Genomic DNA, 20,391 nt, shown 5'->3' on the forward strand with positions numbered 1-20,391 from the left:
GGAACTTTAGCTGATCGCAACCTCTGGGATCTGACACGTTTCTTTCCTTGCCAATCAACAGGTCAGATTGGCTGGCACGCCGCGCGAACCGCACCAGGGTGATCACCCGAACAGGAGTTAAGCAGATTCTCCCGGATCGTGTGTCCGACGCTAGAGATTCAATCGGCCAATCTTTAGCGCCAACACATCCATATGAATTACCAGACTTCCCCAGGGAAGAGATCCGTGGGAATTCCTCCCATCAACTCCCTATCCCCATCCTAGTTTAATTCCCTATCCTACAAATTAAATAAAGCCCCAAAACTTCCATTCCCTCTCATCAACTCCCTCCAACCAAACGAGCCATAAAGGGAATATCCAATCTCTAGACAGTTCGGTCGTGGACGAGATCGTTCGAGGCCAACACCCAAACGGTGGGACGGGCGGCTCCCAGGTGGCCATCCAGGACAGAACTGTGCATGTATGGTTCCGTCACGGGAACCAAACGCCGCTTAAGGGCCTGTTCGCTTCAGCTTATAAGCCGGCTGAAAAGCCGAAACGGCTGATTTATTGTGAGAGAAAAATACTGTTTGGTGGCTGATAAGCCGGCTGAATAAGCTGAAGCGAACAGGCCCTAAATCGACACATTAGGCCCAAATCAGAAGTGGGAAAGCCTGTCAAGCGCGGCCTGAAAAGAAATTAGCTTTATTTGCCCAAGCGCATGCGCTTCCAATTTTTTCCCTCTTCTTTTCTTAAAGTCAGATTTTTTTTTTTAGAATCTATTTTGTTGGGGAACTAGAGCGTGCCCACGCTACTTGTAATCTAGCTAGGCAACTCCCGCGTGTGTTGTAGAGCTGGATACGGGAGGAAGGAGTTGTTCTAAATAATAAAATTAGAATTAAATATCAATAAAGTTGAGATGGCCGAGTTCTAAGGCGCCAGATTAAGGTTCTGGTCCGAAAGGGCGTGGGTTCAAATCCCACTCTCAACATTGATTTTTATTCTTTTTCGTTTGCTGCAAATCAAGCATTTATATGGAAGGTAATAGTTCTTAACAAGTTGAGAATACGTGTCCAAGAACTGCACGAGACACCCAGGCCCAAGCATTCAACTGCCATCTTGATTTATCCGTGCAATTTCATATCTCAAGTAGGGATAATATGATTACAATTCGAGTTGCGTAATCCAGCAAAAGAGAATGTAGGCAAACATTCTTAGACCATTTAATCAGATTACAAATACCAGTTCTCCACACTAAGATACTACTAAACCACATCCCAAAGGCAGTTCTAGTGCTACCGATAGTCTCACATGTAGAGGCCCTCCGGCACACCTTCTTTCTTCTTGAACATGACCTTTTCTTTGGCCTTCTTGAAGTCCACATGCGTCACCTAATGCAACGGAAAACAGATAGCAGATCATGAGGATACTTTTAGTTTTGTGCCTTTATTACTATTCCAGACTATTAGAGGAAGGCAAATCTGGTGAAATAAATAGTGTACATATCAACAAAATGACGGCTACAGGTACAAAAATCTCTGGTGAAATAAATGGTGTACGTATTAACAAAGTGCCGGCTACAGGTATCAACAAAGTAAGCCAGGTATATATGCCTTTCCAGGGATACAACTAATAATCAGCTCAAGAGAAAAACAAAATAAAGGCTCTATTTGGTCTAGAATGTTGTCTTACCTTCATACGACGCTCTCTCAAAGCAAGCAAGCCAGCTTCAGTACAAATTGCTTTGATGTCGGCACCTGAAAACTCATCTTTTGACATGATAAACTCTTCTAGGTTTACGTCATCAGCCAAGGTCATCTTCGATGTGTGGATCTGCTCAACAAAACAAACCTCGGTAAGAACAAAGCATGCCTTCTACCAAACGAATAGGACTCAGATGCTTCCGTCACACAGTAGCACCTGGAAGATGCGGCGCCTGGTCTTAACATCTGGTAAAGGGAATTCAATCTTCCTGTCAATTCGACCTGGTCGAAGCAAGGCAGGGTCAAGACTTTCGATGCGATTCGTTGCTAGAATAACTTTAACATCTCCTCTTGAATCAAAACCATCCAGCTGATTTAACAACTCCAACATAGTTCTCTGAATCTCGCGCTCTCCTCCTGAATGAGCATCATACCTACAACAAGGCCACAAACACAACTCAGATCAATTCATTCCTGAGAACCTTCACCAATGATTTTTCCATTAGCAAAGAAAATAACCCCTGTGGTAAACTATCATATGTGGTACAACCCACCTCTTTGTGCCAACTGCATCAATCTCATCAATAAAGACAATTGAAGGAGAAAGGTCATCAGCCACCCTGAACAATTCTCTTACAAGCTTGGGACCATCACCAAGGTACTTTTGGATCAACTCACTCCCAACAACGCGCAAGAATGTTGCTGATGTAGAATTGGCAACGGCCTGTAGCATATAAACTTTTTTTAAGCATCCACAAAGTGATTCCATTTGTAGGAAGGGGTGCAGCAATCTCATACTGAAACTTGGAAATATCCTATGCTAGGGAGGTAAAAAAAAAAGGACAACAGACGCTCAGTGGGTTTGCTTCTTTACTGATGGGTGAAGAACTCATGGCAGAAGAAGGCATCAAAGTTAAGATTTGAAGTGTCCTAAAGGAAAAGAGCGCAAACCTTAGCAAGTAGAGTTTTCCCTGTTCCAGGTTCTCCATAAAGTATTACTCCCTTGGGAGGCCTGATTCCAATGTCCTCATATAGCTCAGGATGTGTTAAGGGAAGTTCAACTGCTTCTTTGATTTCTTGAATTTGAGCATCTAAGCCACCAATGTCAGCATAAGACTCCAAAGGCGCCTTTTCAACTTTCATGACAGAAACCATAGGATCAACTTCATCTTGCAAAATACCAACCACAGACAGAACCTGAGAGAAACATTTGGACAAGCTAGTTAGTACAGAAACTTTGAGAATGTCACTTAAAGAATGAAGAGCCACAAATGTGTCTGCTAAAGCAATCAAGAAAAAAGTCAAAAACAATTGCTCTATATATCAAGGCAAGTATCTATGAGGCACTAAAATGCATAGACACTTAAGCGTACATAAGTGAAGAGCCATATATTGTTTGTGCCATTAATCCTCCAAATTGCAATACTAAATTCCAAATACTTGTAACCCCAAAAATTGTCATATCATGTACATTGCGCGAAAAGAATTCCTCCTTAGCACGTATCAACTCAATTAATGGTAATTCAGACCACAAATTTTGCAAGTGATCTGTAGAAAGCAACCAACATATTCGACAAATATGTAATATATAGCCATAACCATAGATAGAAAGAAGTGGTCGATTATCCTCCAGCCCAGGGATTGGTCACCTTCATAGTTCATATGCCTAGATGAACTAGCAACTATTTAAAAACATATAGAATTACTGGGAATTCTCTGAAGTCACAGTTGTGCACCTATGAAACAAGCTAATAAGCCAGAAATGCTTTTGTCCAAATTTCAAGGTTTGTCCACATTACACCATACAGAAGCATAACAAACCCAATATTCTCACAGCATAGCAACAAGGTTAACCAGCCCAGACAACTAATTATCACTTGTTTATCGCTAGCCACAAAGGAAATTATAATCTTTCCATTAAAATTTCAACCTGAGTCCCCAATACCAGACCGAATCACTAATTGAAACGTGCAAAAAGCTTCCTGCGCCGAAACTACTGCCTCAATTCCAATCCCGCACCGCAATCCATCAGATCAATGCAAGGATTTCATATTTGTACCTTGTTGTGCATCAGTATGGCGCATCCAGGCTCGAGCTGGTCCTTGTCGACGAAGGACATTACCCCGACGTAGTACTCGGGCCCCACGGACGAGGAGACGATGGCGTGGCTCTCGTCTATGATCTCCTCGAGCGATCCGACGCTCATGGGGGTGCCGCGGAGGTCGTCGACCTTGGATCGGTCCTCCTCCGTCTTGTCCTCGCTGGGGCGCAGGCGCTCCTGGCTGGCGACGAACTCCTCCTCCATGAGGAGGTAGTCTTTGACGCGCTCGAGCTTGAGCAGGCGGAGGCGGCACTTGGAGAGCGGGGCCACGGCGGGGAGCCGCGCCGCCGCCTCGGAGCCCTTCTGCCGCTTCTGCCTCCTGCCGACACGGGAAGGGGCGGCGGGAGGCTCGTACTTCTTGTCCTTCTTCCCGCCGTCGCCGGGCTTGCGGTCGCCCGGGAGGCCGCCCTGCTTCCCCATCCCGCCGGGAGTGCCTTGCCCCATCTCCGGCGGCCGTGAGTTAGGGTTTGGCCCGGTGTGGCTTGGTGAGAGGCGGGGTGATGGAGGGGAAGGGGAAAAGGAGGAAAACCAGTTTTCCTTTCTACTCGAGTTCTCACGCCAGGGTAATATATCGGTGGTCATGTGTTTTCCTATCTAGCGTGTTTTCGTTTTTCTCCATATTTTCCTCTCGAACACGTTTTCGCCCAGGGAGGAGTAATTCCGAATCTGGTACAGATGGTACAAGCAACTATCGGATGTGCGGGATTATTGCATCCCGAAATTGTTTCAATTTTTAAAAATAGATGTGTGTAATATATCTAGAGAATCATCCGAAAACGAAACGATCCCACGTCACCTCCCCTAGGTGACTTGGCAAGCAATCGCTCGCGCCTGCCACCACCTAGCTAAAACCTAGTTCTTGTGACCGCCACCTTCACGAAAATAGATTGGTGTAATATATCTACGTTTCAACATAATGATCCTACCAAAAACGAAATGACCCCGCATCATCTCCCCTGAGTGACTTGGGGGAGGGGGGAGGTACCGCCCGTGCCCGTCACCACCTAACCAAAACCTAGCTCCGGTGGCCGCGCTCCTCTTCCTCCCTATTCTCCCCTTCTTCATCAGCTTCAAGTCATCAAGGTCGCCTACTCGTCGCTGGTGAGGGTCGTCTCCGGCCACCACACACCGGATCCAATCTCCCTAGTTTGGATCTGCGTGCTCCGGGTGGGGGCTGTTCTCTCTCTTGCGGCTGTCAACCGCCGCCTTGGGATGCACGCCTCTGATTGACGTCGCACCTCTTCTGGTCATCTTCAGGGTAGGGGCAGCGGGCGGCCCTTCGGTCGCCGCCATCGTGTTGCGTGGCCGTCGCACTAATCCTCCTTGGCTGCCTGGTAGAAGCAGGATCTGGTCACTGGTTGCCATGCCTAGTACACTTCTTGGTGTGTTGGTGCTTGTGCAGGTATGGGTGCTCGGTGGCTCACGCTGGTGCGGCTGTAGCGACGGCCGATAGAGGTTGGTCGTCGTTAGGGTGTGCAGGTTCGTTACAATTTTCACAAACAGGCTCTAGGTAAATTTGCACAAAATGAGTTAAAGTTCCTTTGGACATGTTTTTGCCCAAAACTAGTTGCGCACCAAATCAATCGGCACAATCATAGAAGAATAGGAAGTCGGTGTCAAGTTTGAGACGTCAATTTTTCAACAAAAGATCACAACACCATATACTACAACACCAAAATACCATCAGCAGAGCATACATCGTGCCAAACTAAATGATTGTTCACACAAAACAACAGCAACTAATGAAGTAGCACTCCATATCACACACTAGCTCAGAATAGCATATATAACCGAAACTAACTTTTGATTAGTAGCCAAAACACACAGAGAGTACGAGGAGCATGCCAGCATAATAGCGAGCACGCATTCCTCTACTATCTCATACCCGCAAGGGTTGACAAGGGGGCAGTGCACAAAAGCACTCGACAACAAGTCATTATACGTTGAGCCAGTTCGGTGGGGCAATTCAAGCACCTAGAAGTGTCTGCCCCACCAGCACCCAGGTGATCCTTCACGTGGTGCTCCAAGCTGAATGTGACGCGGCACTGAAAATTGGAGAGTAGAAGAAAAAAGTTGTTCAACATTCAATTGGTTGTGATCCAAGGAAACCGATAATGCCAGAAGCATTCCATTCTTGGTTATGCTACATAAAAAATGACCATCTTAGTAGGTGAAAGTTAATTTGGTTTCAAAAAATAAGCCAATCACACAACTAAAGAAGATCACAATTCGATAAGTCTAACTATCACATGTTTAGAAGATTTAGAAAGTAATTCGTGTAACCTACATCACAGTAAGAAGATAAAAGTTACATTTTTAAAAATTAGGGATACCAACTTATTCAGAATTCATAGCTCGTTTAAAAGTTGAAAGAGTGATACTCGTCAAAGGCACAACAATAAGTCAAAAATGCATCTTAACTAGATGAAGTAGATAACATTAATTTGGCTTAAAAGCATAAGCCAATTGCATAGCTAAAGAAGGATACAGTCTCTAAAAATAGCCACTTTGCATTTATGCATCTTTCTAGTTCACTCAACCTATACCATTAATGTTTGTCATATTCGCGATGCATTTCACGCCAAGAAGAAAGAAGTTACAATTTTAAAAAACCGAAGATCACAACTTATTTATAATTCATAGCCCATTTAAAAGTTCAAAGAATGCACTCAAATGAAGCTTATGAATATTGGTCAGGGATCCTCTGTTTCAGGTGCCACAGAACCTACAATATGTATTGCATACAAATCTAATGAACACTAGCCACTTCACAAGAAAGCTAAGCTGCTGAGCACAACTATTATAGATCCATCACACATTACAGAGACGGGAAGAAGAAAAACATGTTGCACTGAAAAAAAATTCAATGACTTGACTAACCCTATGACCTTCCGAGGAAGTGGAATGGCTGCCTCTTGGCTCCATGGTGGCCTGCTTGTTGGCGGAGGCACGGTGGTCATGGTCTCGCTCTCCCGTGAGCGCGCTTCCCCCACCGTGCAGGTGTCCTCTGCTCCAGGTGCGTGCTTGTCCGTTAAGAGGGCGGAGTTCCCAAGGGCGAGGTCCACCATGAAGGGCTTGTCGCCACGGCTGAACTCCCCGCCGAGCTCTTGGCCCACCGCAGAGGTGCCATGGCTGCAGGCACGGCGCGAGGTGTGCATCTAGCCCTGCTAATTGGGCTGACATCCAAACCATAACCACACCTATCTATTTTGCATGCAAAGAAAAGGCAACCCACCCCACTATAACCTTGCTCCCGCAGAAATCAAACCCCACCAATCCAATCCTCCTCCGACTACTTATATTATAACAAACTATTGCCCTAACTGAGGTTTCAACCCATTAAGAAGCCGTTTCCCACCACAATTTGTTTACTGCATAAATTTGATAGTGTTATATGGAGCTGCGTAACATTAGACCATGCTTGCACTAGCTACTCTTTCAAGGTGTTACGCAACCCATTAAGAACGCACATGAGTAGTGGTGTGTTCGTTGCGAAGCTTACAAAGTACTCATCCAACCCCTAGCAGGGTTAGACAAATAAAGAACCTGGTCACACTAGTGTAAAAAAAGACCCAAGTAAATAAGAAAATAAACAGGAAAAATCCCCCAAAAATTATAAGCACCCGGTAAATTACATACTCAAGAATCCACACTTTCTGAGGCTAGACATCAGTGTGATCATAACATGTGTACAAGAACATGCTAGTAACGAGGCTTCAGATTAATTTTACATACTCAATAATTAAAAAAATCAAGGAATGATATTTTCCAACCAATTTTACATTCCAAGTAATCATTGGTTGATAGTAGCACAAATGCACAATAGAAACTGAATCCGGCTTAGAATGTGGGTGCCACCCAAGGTTACAGCAACACAGTTTAAAAAACTGCACCAACAGCTTCGACTGACCAATGAACTTTGAAATCGTTTAAAACCTGCGACAGCACGAACAAGTCGGGCGCGCAAGGTGCCCCTCCGGAAGCTGCTGCGCGCGGCGTCCGTGGCGTGCGGGGTGCAGTTCGGGTAGGCGCTGCAGCTGTCGCTGCTCACTCCCTACGTGCAGGAGCTCGGCATCCTGCACGCCTTCGCCAGCCTCGTCTGGCTCTGCGGCCCGCTCTCCGGCCTCCTCGTCCAGCCCCTCGCTCGTCGGCCACCTCTCCGATCGCATCGCACCCAGAGCCTCCCCGCTCGGGCGCCAAAGGCCCTTCATCACCGCCTGGCCAGCCACTGCCAACGATGCTGCCCTCCGCATCGCCACCAGCCGGCGCTGCTGCTGTATGCTTGCTTTTAGTTATTGCATTTTCTTTTTGCAATTTGTATGAGAGGGAGAGTCGATGAAGAGAAAGCAGAGAGGACCGGATGAGTGGATAATAGCGATAGAAGAGGATAAGATTGTACTGCTTGTGACGGTGGATGGACTTGGTGTATATACAAATCTAGTAAATTTCTTTTGTGATTATTTAACTTTCTTCTCTACATGCATCTCGACTTGTTTGTAGGAGTACTAACACATTTGTCTATGCTATGTTTAAATCCAAACATTAAAATTTGGTTAATGATTTAATAATTATTTGTGTTTTGTGAATCAGTTATTTACATGTGAACCAGTGAACAACACAGTATTTTATGATCAATTTGCATATCAACAATCTCTCAGACATTCAGGGCATTGCAGATATTTTTTACCAAACCTACAGTTTCATAGTTCTTTCACTAAACGGCTTTCAACTTTTTCACAGCTCACAATAGCTTCTTTCTCAGCTCACAGCCCTCAATAGTTTTTCTACAGCTTACAACCCAACCAAACACACCCTTAGTTGGTCTATACATATGGGTCAATGAAAGAACATGGGTTGATGAATTCATATATGTAACCAAAAGAAAGTGTGCTACTACTATCATTTGAGGAAAGGCTACTGAACTATCTTTCAGGTTTGGCACTAAAATGTGATGATAACAGAGAATGAAGATGGCGCTGTACGCTGAAGAATACAGTTCTAGCCGTGTCAAACTGTGTTTTCAAGGTTACTGCTATTCAACTATCGGACGTATGTCACATTGGTACTCATAGATTAAAACTAATAAGCCATCAAAATCCAGTTTCCAGTTGCACATTACCCATAAGACAACATCCATAACTAACTTGTCTGATCCCTGGTGTTTTATTTTTGCAAAAGAATAAAATCATTGCTAACAGGAAAACACATCCTAGAGTCAATACTCTAGATTGCAGCATACTGAAAGGAGAATGTATTAGCCGATCATACCATTACCATCACAGCAATGCAATCTATTATCTAGATTGCACATTGCAGCATACTGACAAGAGAATCCGTCCGTCGAATTATTGCAAATAGCATGAGCTTGAGATCAATCGGTGGGTTGTTACTTTGATTTTATCCAAAACCAAAACCTGACTCAGACGCTCTAACCTACGCACGCATGTTCATCTGAATATTCTGTTTCGCATCCATGAGGCTGGAGCACGCAAGATCCGAACGGGACCCTATTGCAGATCGATAAGCAGGTAAGCTATGTTTCTTGTCCTTACAGTGGCATCCCTAAGGGATGTCTTACTACCCTTCGAGTCCGATCTCAGGGTAGCGCTTAGGCGGGGGCCCCATACCCATGGGGTTTAGTAGTAGATTTATCGAGGGATTTACCTCGATCAATCGGGGTGGCATCCCAGAGGGATGGTCTTGTCTTATATTAATGGGAATTCCTCCCTTTGGTCGGATACTTAGATCATCTATTTTAGTGGTGCCTTTGGTCACCTCTAAAATTATAGGATTGGCAGGTGAAATAAGAATAAAAGAATTTCTCTCGAAACCCGGTTGGGTTTCTAGCTCGCTCGAAATCAAGATATTGGAATTGGATTAGTTAATCGATTCATAACTGCCTTTCGAGCACAACCATTGGAATGGAACAAACAACTCGCAGGGAAGTACAGTTAAGATGATTCACGGGGTCGGGGCCTGAAAGACCTGAAAAGGAGGTAGCCGAAGAGCAAGATCTTGCGGCACCCGTCGGCGCAGTTGCGGAGCTCCAGCAGAGCGCGTAGTCCGCGCAGTTGAAGTGGCGGAGCAACACTAATGGCAGTTTTTTTCTTTTAAGAAACAACAACTAATGCCAGTTGCCAGCAGCAGGCTCGTGGCCGAAGCGCCGGCCCAATAAAAGGCCACCCATTTGGGCCCAGAATAGAAACTTCCGCACCGTCCGTCGGGGGCCGGCGGCGGCAGCCGCAACGACTTGCCTGGCGACGGTGGCCGCTGGCACCCTGCGGCTCCTCATCTCCATCGGCGTGGGGGCGCCACGACTGCGGCGGGGAGGCGACGAGGATGGACGTGCTCGCAAGCAATTTGGACGGCATATATGATGGCTTACAAGTTAGAAGGGGGCCAAATCAACAAGCCCCCGAAGGAAAGATGCAGAAGAATGTTAGACAACAAGTCCATCAACGTAAATCAGCTTTGCGACCAAATCAACGACGACATCGCCGCCTACAACTGCAAGCTGGCAAAGTCGAATGCAATTTAGTCACTATCGCCACCTGACAACAGCGCAGTCCTGAAGGCAGGATGACCAACCTCCCTGTTACTTATGTGTTTTTATTAGTTTTTTCCCGTTTAAACTAAGTCGGTATCTGTAACTATTGTCCCACGGGGATCTCGTACATATCTACTGCTTCCTTCTATAATGAAACGGCAGAGCACCTGCCCGAGCTTGCTCGAAAAAAGTTAGCAGGGGGCTTCAGGTTCATGGGCCAATCAGCAAAGCATCCAGTGTAGTGCGTGTTCTATGTACGAATACGGGTTTGCTGTCTTTCAGGTATCCATGCGGCGGTTGAAGACTGGTAGTCAACCAGCAACGAAAAAGCTTTGCAGGCACTAGAAGGGGGTTTGTTCAGTCATTATTCTTGTGGCATATGCCCCCATTTCTTTTTTGCGAATCTTCTTCTTCTTCTTTTTTTCTAATCGGCATGCCCCATTTCTGTATGAGCTAAACAGAGGATCAGCTGACTGAATCAATGAAAACTGGCCACATTCAGGCTGCCATTCTCAGAGAGTTCAAGACCAACAGGGTAGTGGCCATTTGGTAAAGTCTCAAGTGCCAGTTTCAAATAAAAAGTTGGAGCTAATCAGGAAAAAAAACATATACAACTAATATTAGATGAAATTTATATAAACCACCATGTGATACCGGACAATTAGCAATTTAGCCAGAAGATTTTGGACAGTAAGATACGCAGCACAAAGTTGCAGCTACATGCTATACAATATGGGTAACAAACATTATGCTCTTCAGAGGTATCAAGGAAAACTATGAGCCCTGAAATAAGCATACAGCTCCACTCCTGCACATGTTCAGAAAAGCTAAAAGACGATAGCAATATTTTGGGAAGGAAAACAATCGTATTCCGGCATGCTGCGTATAATTCTATGTACACACATGGAAGCTACGGCAAGCAACAACAATCACCTCCGGACACATAACACATGGCCTTCAAGTTGAAGAGAACTACAGAAGCATGTTTCTCTTCCTCGGATTAGCAATCCATAATGAATAGACCACATAATGTGTTTTGCTCTTCTACAACGATGATGATTCAAATATACGTTTGTTTGGATAGCTTGTATCCAGAAACCACGGCTGACAAGGCAAGAGCTGCAAATGCAAAAAAGGCCATGCTGATAGCTGCAGCAGTTGCATCTGTGAAAGTATTGACCACTGCAGATCTCATGCGGTTCGTGATCGGGACGGCAGCCGATAGCGCAGACATCAGCAAGTATGCAACTACCTGCAAATGCATTCACAGGTCTCTGTTAGCTAAAACATATACCATCCAACATTGCAATCAGTTGCTTTTAAAGAAGATTATGGTGATTAACAGTTTCCATAAAAAAGAACTGTCTTCAAAGATAAGTTGGAGCCCTCAAAAGGAAAGGGAAAAAAAGCACAACGGTAAAAGCTCTTTTCTTGTTATCTTGCCACACTGGAAATGGAATCATGACATGAAATAGATAAGCTCCTGAATCCTGACTGAAGAATCTAAGAAGGAATAAGCATGACTTTGTGTTTGATAAAAAAGAACAAACCCGTTGTTAGTTTAACTGATTAAGAATACACCACATGAGTGAGTAACAATTTCATGTGCTACATGCGGGCATTTAAACTTGTTATTCTAACTTTCTTTAACTAACAAAATTTGCGCATCCGCTAGAAAGTAAATTCAAGTTCCACCAAATCTACTTCTTAGTACCCTTATTATTATTATTATTATTATTTTGGGGGGGGTACTTTTTAAAAAATTCCAGAGTTTTAAAATGAGATTTGAGGTCTAAAGGTATGGAACAAGCAAGACAAGTGGAACTGTAAATAGTCATATTATCTGCAGAACCTGATAAAACAAATATGCTTAGCAAAGAAGTGCAGGTCCAAGACAATCGTTATCCTCAAGGGCAGCCTAAGTGGACATGTTCTACACCTAGAGTGCTTCAATGCATTTAAGCATAATCCATTGGACATCATGAATAAACATTTGACATGTGGTACTGTATCTCCAACCAACTGAAGATTCAAATCATACTCCCAACTTCGAGCACAGTCCAATAGTTGGTCCAACCGCTCCAATGTCCCCATACCAATGCCATACTGGGCAGCACATTACCATCATTGCTGCTGTTAGCCTGTCATTCACTGATACTAGTATATATATTGCCCAAATTATTGGACCATTATTGAGAACATCTATCCCACTATCGTTTCTTTTTAGTTTCTCCCAAAAAGAACCAAAAAAGGGTTTTAGGTTATCTAGTAGAATATGTGCCTGGAAAAAGGAACATCACAGCGCTCTAAAGACCATTCTGGGCAATCCAACATTAAAAGGTGATGTGCCTCTTCTTAGTTGTGCAAGTTAGTCATAGTATGGTTATATTAAATGCTCAGATGTGCAGAGCAACTTCTGGAGAGAATTTTAAGGTACTACTGAGTTGATGCGTCTCTTCAGCATGGAAGTAGAATGTCTATACTGGAACCTTTACTCTTAACACTTTATAAGTTGTACTCGGACTTTACCCCTTCATTCATATTCTTCCCCCTTTCCCTTCACTGAGCAGGAATTTTGACCAGATCGAAAAATCGAGACATCAGACCTTTGTTGGTGAGCAAAACAACTATTACTAAACAAGCAAGCTGCATATCTACAGACTAACAGTTGAAAGCAATCACTCGCCTGATCACCGACGAAATCGAGAAGCCTCGCTGACGGCGCGGAGACGGGGTCGACGCCGCCGCGCATCCGGAACGCGTGCCGCGCCGCCTGCGCCAGCGAGTAGAGGAATGCCAACGCCGCGATCGCGAGCAGGTACCTAGGGCGAGGCAGAAGACGCAATAAGCCCCCAAAATAAAACCCGAATCGAAGAGCACGCCGAAATCGAACCCAGCAAGCAGGCGTCGGGTCGCGCACTTGTACTCCTGGTAGCGGTCGAACTGCATCCAGTCGCCGTGCTGGTTGGACGCGACGAGCACGAGCGCAACGAAGGCGAAGACGGCCGCGGCGGCGTGCAGCGCGAGGGGGCTCTTGTCGAGCATGTCCTCCCGCCGCCACCGCGCCACCACCGAATCCACCACGCCCCCGCCTCGGACGCGGGAGGCCGCGCCGCCATCCGCGGTGGAGGTGCCGTTGTGGGGGGCGTAGTCCGGCTTGTCGGCGTCCGGCGGCTTCTCTACGACCGCGGTTGCGGCGGCGGCATCGGTCGTGACCATCGCCATCGCTTGCTGGTATACCGGCTGCGCAGCCTCGAGGATGGTAAGCGAACTGGGACTCTGGGAGGGGAGAGACGGGAAGGGAATAATATTAGCGAGGGTGGTGAGATTAAAAGTAAACAAACAAGGATAAAGTGCTTTGTGTGTGATGCCGGGAAGGCACTTGCAAGGCACTTGTGCATTTGCAGAGGCGGAAGCAAAGCGCGGTTATTATCGCGACTTCGCGAGGAGACCACTGATCAGCAGAGGCTCGAAAATAATTCTTTTTCCTGAAAAAAAATGCTCGAAATAATTACCGGCACCAGATAATCTCCATCGGTGGGTGCGCGCGGTCCCACTGGTCGGTAAGTAAAAGTTGATTTGTGTAGAGCGTCTACCCACGGAGTATTGTGGTATGACGTGTCAGTATGCCTGGCGTCTAGGGCGATACATGGAGCAGAAGCCTGAATGACATGTGGGGTCCCCAGGCAGAAGTGTCTGGAGTTGTATATGGCAAAGGTGATGTTGGATTCTGTCCATGGCTTTAGTTTTATTGGCCTTCCATTTTGACTGCCAGATGGATACCGTCAATGGACCGTGCTGAGTTCTTTTCCTCTCCAATTGTAGTTTTACCTTTTCTGTGGAATAATAGGCGAGTAAACTGGGCGCTTTCTTATACAAAAGGAAAAGCTGCGTGTCTTCGAACAAGAATTTGAAAGTAACAGGTGAAATACGTGGCGGTCTTACATGGGTTTCCGTGTGCCAAATGCGCCATCAGTCGTCGTCATCAGATTCCATTTTGTCGATCTCGACAAGTTTGCTTTGTGCTACGGCCCGCTGTAATGCTGCAGTAGGCCCATGGGTCACTGGTTTAGTTTTCGGCCCAATCTCGGTCACGTCAAGATTCTTCTTTTTTCTCAAAGATCACGTCAAGGTTCGTGAACGCTTTGGCGGTGGACCTTCGATTCAGTTTCTCCACGCGTTCTACTAAACTCTAGCGTGCGGTCACCCGTCACCGTCACCGTCGTTTGCTCCGCCGCTGAGTCCAATCCGACAAGTGTGTCCTCCTTTCTTCTACAGTTTCAGAATTCAGAGGGAGATCGTGACGGAACCACCGACCAGCCAGGTGGAGCCGTGGAGGCGGGCAGCTTGGCAACGTTGATGTTTGACCAACGGTGGGGCATCAGCGTAAGGGCTGTGAGGCAAATATAGCCCGTCGACGGCAGGAGGTCAGGAGCCGTCGGCGATGAAAGAGGGGCCGGTTGCTCTGCAATTACGGAAGAAATTCACCGACGCACGCCGCGTAAAGCCGTAAATCAAAACGGTCCGCATGCGTAGCTCCCCGCCCCGGTCCAGTTTACACGCAGTGCCAGGTGCTCAGCCGCGCGGCGGCGCTCGCCTCGGTCTGTGCGGGCGCGCGGCCAGCGACCTGGTGGGCAGGGAGGCCGGCGCGGAGTGGTGGACGGACCCAACGCCCAGCGGTCACGCGGTTTATATTACGAGACCAGCCGGTTTCCGCTTTCCGTCGTGGTCCTTCCAGAGTGTCAGTAGACAGCAGTGTCACCGGTAGCCTAGAGAAATCGCCGCGGCACGGAATGGATTAATCACTTCCGGGCTCCGGCACGTGCATAACCGACTTTAAGTTCCTAGAGCCTGTTTGCTTCAACTTATAAGCTGGCTGAAAAGCTGAAACAGCTGATTTGTTGTAAGAGGAAAATACTGTTTGGTGACTGATAATGTAGTGTATATCACTACATTATCGGTGTTTAATCACGCTTAAAGTTGCCACGAATCGGCTCGATACAAAACACAAGCACAAGTTAAAGCGATGCAACTGGACATGCACCGATGCGCCTTTCGCGTCCAAACTTTACAGGTAGTGGCACGGTTCGAAATTATTGCATGCCACTACCGAAGAGCTAACCGCTCTTCTCCTACTCTCTTCGGTTACGCTTCTTCAATCTCCGATTCCCATGGAAGCCCGCAAATAAGCTCGGGTCCCATCCATCCCGATCCCGGGCATGGCGCTTTCCACCTAGGCCCCTCCCGTCCACGGTTATCCCAATTCCCAAGCCCGGGCCCTCCTCGTCCGCTTCTGTTTCCATTGAATCGGCCGCCTCCTCGCGCGATCAGTACCGCTGCCGCTGAACTCAGTTCCGATTGGCTGACGCGCGGGGGGAGGCATGAACCCGGCGGGGCGCGTGTCGTTCACGCGCGCCGTCCTGCTCCTGGGCGTCGTTGCGCTCGGGCTCTGGCTCCTGAGCGTAGAGCTCGCCGTCGTCGGCGGCGGGGCCGACCCCGCCGTCCGGGCCGCGGTGGCCGGGAGGAGGACCCACGCGCATGCGGCCGTCCGGTCGCCCGACGCGTGGCGCACCCGCGAGTGGCGGCGGGCGGTCGACCGCCACGCCGCCGTCCTCCGCAGGCACCTCGCGGACGGCATGCTCGCCGCGTCCTCCGTCGCCGTCTGCCTCGGCGGCGCCCAGGAGGCGATGGCGCTGCGGGAGCTGGGCGTGGTCGGCGCCGTCGCGGTCGCCGGGGAGCGGGCCCCGCCCCTCGCCGTCGCGGGGGACGACCGCCGTCTCCCGTTCCCGGACTCCTCCGTCGACTTCGTCTTCGCCGGGCGAGCCCTCGACTTCTCCAGACGCCAGGCCGACCTCGCTGGCGAGGCGGCGCGGATCGTGAAGCCGGACGGGCACGGCCACCTCGTGGTCCTGACGTCCGGTGCCAGCGACGCCTACAGCCTCCGGTCCCTCCAGGCTCTCCTCCCATCCCTCCGATTGCTCCGCTCCCGCGTGATCAACGGCGCGGATGGCTCCACGCTCCGGGAACTGGTCTTCCGGAAGCATGCAGGCATCTCCACCACCAGCAGGTCTTCCCCCAACGGCAACAATTCCGCGGGCAGCTGCACGAGTCGCGATCACAAGCTCGAAATCATCGGCCTCGCCGAGCCGCTGATCCAAGAAGAGCCGGCGAAGCCATGGATCACGCTGAAGAGGAACATCAAGAACATCAGGTACCTACCGGCGCTCGCCGACATCGGCTTCAAGCGCCGGTACGTGTACGTAGACGTGGGCGCCCGGAGCTACGGCTCCAGCATCGGCAGCTGGTTCCGGAAGCAGTACCCCAAGCAGAACCACACCTTCGAGGTGTTCGCCGTCGAGGCCGACCCGGCGTTCCACGCCGATTACGCCAGGAGGAAGGGCGTCACCTTGCTTCCCTACGCCGCCTGGGTCCGGAACGAGACGCTCACGTTCGAGATCAACGATGGCCCCGGCAATAAGGGCTACAAAGACGACGCCAGGAAGCCGAACGGCCGTGGCATGGGCCGCATCAGGCCCGGCGCGGGCGCGATGAAGGGGGTGTCGTCCGGCGAGGTGCGGCGCATCCCGGCGTTCGACCTCGCTGAGTGGCTGAAGCGGACGGTGTCGGAGCAGGACTACGTGGTGATGAAGATGGACGTAGAGGGCACTGAGTTCGACCTCATCCCGAGGATGATCGAAACCGGGGCGATCTGCCTCGTCGACGAGCTGTTCCTCGAGTGCCATTACAACCGGTGGCAGAGATGCTGCCCCGGCGAGAGGTCACCCAAGTACCGGAACACGTACGGCGAGTGCCTGCAGCTGTTCACCTCGCTCCGCAACAGCGGCGTGCTTGTGCATCAATGGTGGTGAGCTGGTGATTAGTACATAACTGAAGACATCTGAACTGTCAACTTACAGATAGGTTTCAATCATAGATGGAGGATTTTGGTCCGTGCTCCAATTGGATTTAGAACAGTGGATTGGATTTTTTTTTTGTAGTTAAATGATTGTTTCTTGTAGTTACATGAGGAGAACAATCTATTGTAGTTGTAGAGTGACTTCCGAGCAAAGCTTGCTGGTAAGTGCCATTATTGTCCATGAGCAAATGAATCGTTTTTACAGGCTGATGTTCGCAGTTCATTTTTTTAGCATTATTCAGGAAGTAGTATTAGGCCTTGTTTAGTTCACCCCCAAATCCCAACTTTGACATTATGTAAAAAGAAGATTCCCCATCACATCAAATTTGCGGTACATGCATGGAGTACTGAATGTAGACGAAATCAAAAACTAATTGTACAGTTTTGTTGTACTTTGCGAGACGAATCTTTTGAGCCTAATTAGTCAATATTTGGACAATAATTCACAAATACAAACGAAACGCTACAGTATTGCTACAGTAATTTGGACACCCCAAAATTAGGCAACTAAACAAGGCCTTACTTGACAACACTGTTCTGAACTGACAGTAGAAACAGGGCAACAAGCTGCTTCTTTTGAGTTACTACATGAGTTTCTTTTTTATCGAATACGCAGAAGAGTTGCCTGATGCGCACGCAAGAACCTCAAGTGGCTAATGCTAACTGCAGCAGCTGTAAAGGTTACTATATGAGTTTCGTCCGTTCCTCGTTCATTTTGGAATTGCCCTCGTTTTCTAGCAATTACAAATGTCTCCCAGTGTGCCTTCTCTCCACCTCGCCGCCGCCGGAGCAGGGCACCAGAAGCCCGAGTGCCTGCTAGGAAGGTGGCGGCGGGGGCTTCTCTCACCTGGCCGGGCACCTCCTACCTTGGTCAAGATGAGGCAGCGCCAGCCATGGAGGCGGCGACGACGACCCCAGCTCGGCGGATCCAGTGTCCAGCGGATCGGATTCAGCACCCCCGGTGGCGGATTTGCGAAGAGCGGCTCCACCAGCAGCTCGTCAGCGCGCAGCGGGCTCTAGCGCAGAGGTCAACAGTGCCAAGGCGGGGGAGCAACTCGGCGACACGTGTGGCCGGCGGTCTGACGGGGGAGCGGTGCGGCGGCGGCTTGGCGGGGGACGCGCACGGCTGCTCCACCCTGATAGGGGCATGGCCCAGCTGCGGTTCAGCGGGAAGCGGCGCAGCAGAGGATGCGCGAGTCCTAGCAGCGGCTTCCATCGACAGTGCAGCAGCGGCGGATGTCGATGGTCTGGTGGGGAGCGGCGCGGCGGCCTGCGGTGGTCCGGTAGGGGCGCGTCTCCGAGGTGCGGAGGCCGGCGGGGACGCGACCTGATGGCTCGGAGGTTCGGCAAGGCGGCTGGTGGAGGGAGTGACGCGGCGGTCGTGGTGCTGCGGGAGGCGGCTGCCGGCCTCGTGCGGGCGCGACCAGCGTGCGTGAGGAGCTATGGTCCTTGACGAGGAGGGGGCGGCCAAGGGCGCCGCTGACGCGGTCTCACCCGCGCCCGTCGCCGCCAAGCTGGGCTCCTTCGACGTGAGACGTGCCAGCTACGTGGCCTCCCATGCCTTCAACGGTGACGGCGTGATGTCGTGGCCGGGGTGGTCTGCGCAAGGCGTGTCAGCGACGCCATGGAGGCGTGACAGGGTTGCCTGGCGCAGAGGCGCGTTGGTGGCACCAAGGTGGTGCTGCGGGCGTCGTCGGGCCACCTTTCTCCTCGGCTGAGGAGTTGCGGAGGCAGTGATGGGAGAGGGAGGCGACTGGGCGCTGCGCGGCCGAGAGAGCGCACGGTGGCAAGGAGGAATGCGGCGGCCGGGAGGAGCATGGCAAGCGGCCGCACGGCGTCGACAGGGAGGTGCAGGCGGTGGAGGGCGCTGCGCGTAGGTAGTGATGGAGGACGGCGACAAAAACGGAGGTGGACGTACGACGGCATGACGGGTGGAGGTGTACATGCAGCGGGTGGTGGACATGATGGCGACGTCCTAGGACGTCGTCTCCCCGTTGGGGGCATCATGTTGGAGCTACGATCTTGCTGCACGGGGTTCTCTAGGTGAAAACCTTGTCCAGATTTTGGATGAGCGATGGCGGCACCAATAGCGTCGTACCCTCATTGGAGGCATCATCTCTAGAGAACCAACTTGATTCGTGGCACTACTAAGCCATTGTCATGGGAGGTCATAGCCAAGGGTGGCAACTCTGCCGCGTGGTGAGATGAACGGGTGTTGCCAAACCCATATGCAGGTGTTCGAAGTTATGGTGGTGGCCAGGGGTTGTTGCATGGTTGTCAGATTTGGCTGTTTGCAGTGGACCGCGGCGGCTGACGTTGCCCGGTAGTGATCAGTGCGGTACAGGACTACGTAAGAGGACGATGCTTGCGGTAATGACAGCATGGGATGACTAGGCTTGCAGCGGATCACGGCGGTTTGCTCAGCCTAGCTAGGCTATCTGGTGCGGTACATCGTCGGAAGACGGCATAAGCGACTTCCCTAGCTTGCTGACACGGCGGAAAAAGCTATGTACGAGGGTAAAGCAACGAGGCGAGATCGACACACTGTGGCGGCTTGGCTAATCAGTGGAGATCTTGGGGAGCGGGGCAATATCACTCAACATTCTGATAGTGACAAAAGAAATGGATCTGTGGCATAGAGTACTGCGGCGGGCGTGGTGACGAGAGAGAGGAGTCCAACGGTGGATGTGGCAAGGCCCCCGCGCATTGTGTTATCGTGACGGCGACTGCGAGGCAGCCTGCGAGAGGTCTGGATTCTGTGCTATCTCCCAGTTAGATGGAGAGTGATGTTACAGCGGCACTACGGCGGAAGGTCCTGTATGGTGGTGGCCTTCTCGGTGCGGTGCTATCTGCTTCTCGGTTCCACGTCGACGCTAGGTTTCGCTGCAAGGTTTCGACAACTTCTTGACCGTGTGTATGGTGGTACGGGTTGCGGTAAGGCTTCGGTTCTGTCGCCGAGGTGTTGTGAGGAGGGGAGTTCGGCGACGGTTGATGTCCCAATCCAACTAGCCGATGTGTTGTAGAGTTGAGTTGCGTGTGAGGACGTGGTGTGGCATGCGTTGAGGATCCAATCCAACCTGTCGATGCCTGCGTCTTTTTTCTTCTTCTCATTTTCTTATTTTCATCTAGTCTAGACTTCATCTTT

General features: G+C 49.6%; 3 protein-coding genes and 1 non-coding gene across 4 annotated transcripts; 2 read left to right on the forward strand and 2 right to left on the reverse strand.

The window, feature by feature from the left end:
• Positions 1-892: 892 nt before the first annotated feature.
• On the forward strand, positions 893-970 carry TRNAL-AAG. The gene has a single exon. It is a non-coding gene; the product is annotated as a tRNA-Leu (tRNA).
• A 111-nt stretch (positions 971-1,081) lies between these two features.
• Positions 1,082-4,327, reverse strand: LOC101752841 (26S proteasome regulatory subunit 4 homolog). The gene is made up of 6 exons (XM_004984832.3): positions 3,742-4,327; positions 2,634-2,879; positions 2,237-2,406; positions 1,900-2,116; positions 1,672-1,812; positions 1,082-1,370 (listed from the first exon to the last, which is right to left on the reverse strand). Exons 1-6 carry the CDS (start codon positions 4,225-4,227, stop codon positions 1,287-1,289), a joined length of 1,344 nt encoding a protein of 447 aa, XP_004984889.1. The 5' UTR covers positions 4,228-4,327; the 3' UTR covers positions 1,082-1,286.
• A 6,633-nt stretch (positions 4,328-10,960) lies between these two features.
• Positions 10,961-13,730, reverse strand: LOC101786977 (CASP-like protein 4B1). Its single transcript, XM_004984831.4, has 3 exons — positions 13,251-13,730; positions 13,017-13,152; positions 10,961-11,582 (listed from the first exon to the last, which is right to left on the reverse strand). The coding sequence occupies exons 1-3, from the start codon at positions 13,553-13,555 to the stop codon at positions 11,391-11,393; spliced, it is 633 nt and encodes a 210-aa protein (XP_004984888.1). The 5' UTR covers positions 13,556-13,730; the 3' UTR covers positions 10,961-11,390.
• Positions 13,731-15,392: 1,662 nt separating this feature from the next.
• Positions 15,393-17,555, forward strand: LOC101779612. The gene has a single exon (XM_004986985.2). The coding sequence runs from the start codon at positions 15,712-15,714 to the stop codon at positions 17,197-17,199; it is 1,488 nt and encodes a 495-aa protein (XP_004987042.1). The 5' UTR covers positions 15,393-15,711; the 3' UTR covers positions 17,200-17,555.
• The last annotated feature ends 2,836 nt before the right edge of the window (positions 17,556-20,391 follow it).

Source organism: Setaria italica, chromosome IX (genome assembly GCF_000263155.2).
Source record: "Setaria italica strain Yugu1 chromosome IX, Setaria_italica_v2.0, whole genome shotgun sequence".
Lineage (NCBI taxonomy): Eukaryota > Viridiplantae > Streptophyta > Magnoliopsida > Poales > Poaceae > Setaria > Setaria italica.

Coding starts and splice junctions, on each gene's coding strand:
- LOC101752841 (XM_004984832.3), bottom strand. CDS start 4,227: ATGGGGCAAGGCACTCCCGGCGGGATGGGGAAGCAGGGCGGCCTCCCG. Junction 2,880..3,741: donor CCATACTGATGCACAACAAG/GTACAAATATGA, acceptor TGTTTCTCTCAG/GTTCTGTCTGTGGTTGGTAT. Junction 2,117..2,236: donor GATGCAGTTGGCACAAAGAG/GTGGGTTGTACC, acceptor GCCTTGTTGTAG/GTATGATGCTCATTCAGGAG.
- LOC101786977 (XM_004984831.4), bottom strand. CDS start 13,555: ATGGCGATGGTCACGACCGATGCCGCCGCCGCAACCGCGGTCGTAGAG. Junction 13,153..13,250: donor GACCGCTACCAGGAGTACAA/GTGCGCGACCCG, acceptor GCCTCGCCCTAG/GTACCTGCTCGCGATCGCGG. Junction 11,583..13,016: donor TCGATTTCGTCGGTGATCAG/GCGAGTGATTGC, acceptor ATGCATTTGCAG/GTAGTTGCATACTTGCTGAT.
- LOC101779612 (XM_004986985.2), top strand. CDS start 15,712: ATGAACCCGGCGGGGCGCGTGTCGTTCACGCGCGCCGTCCTGCTCCTG.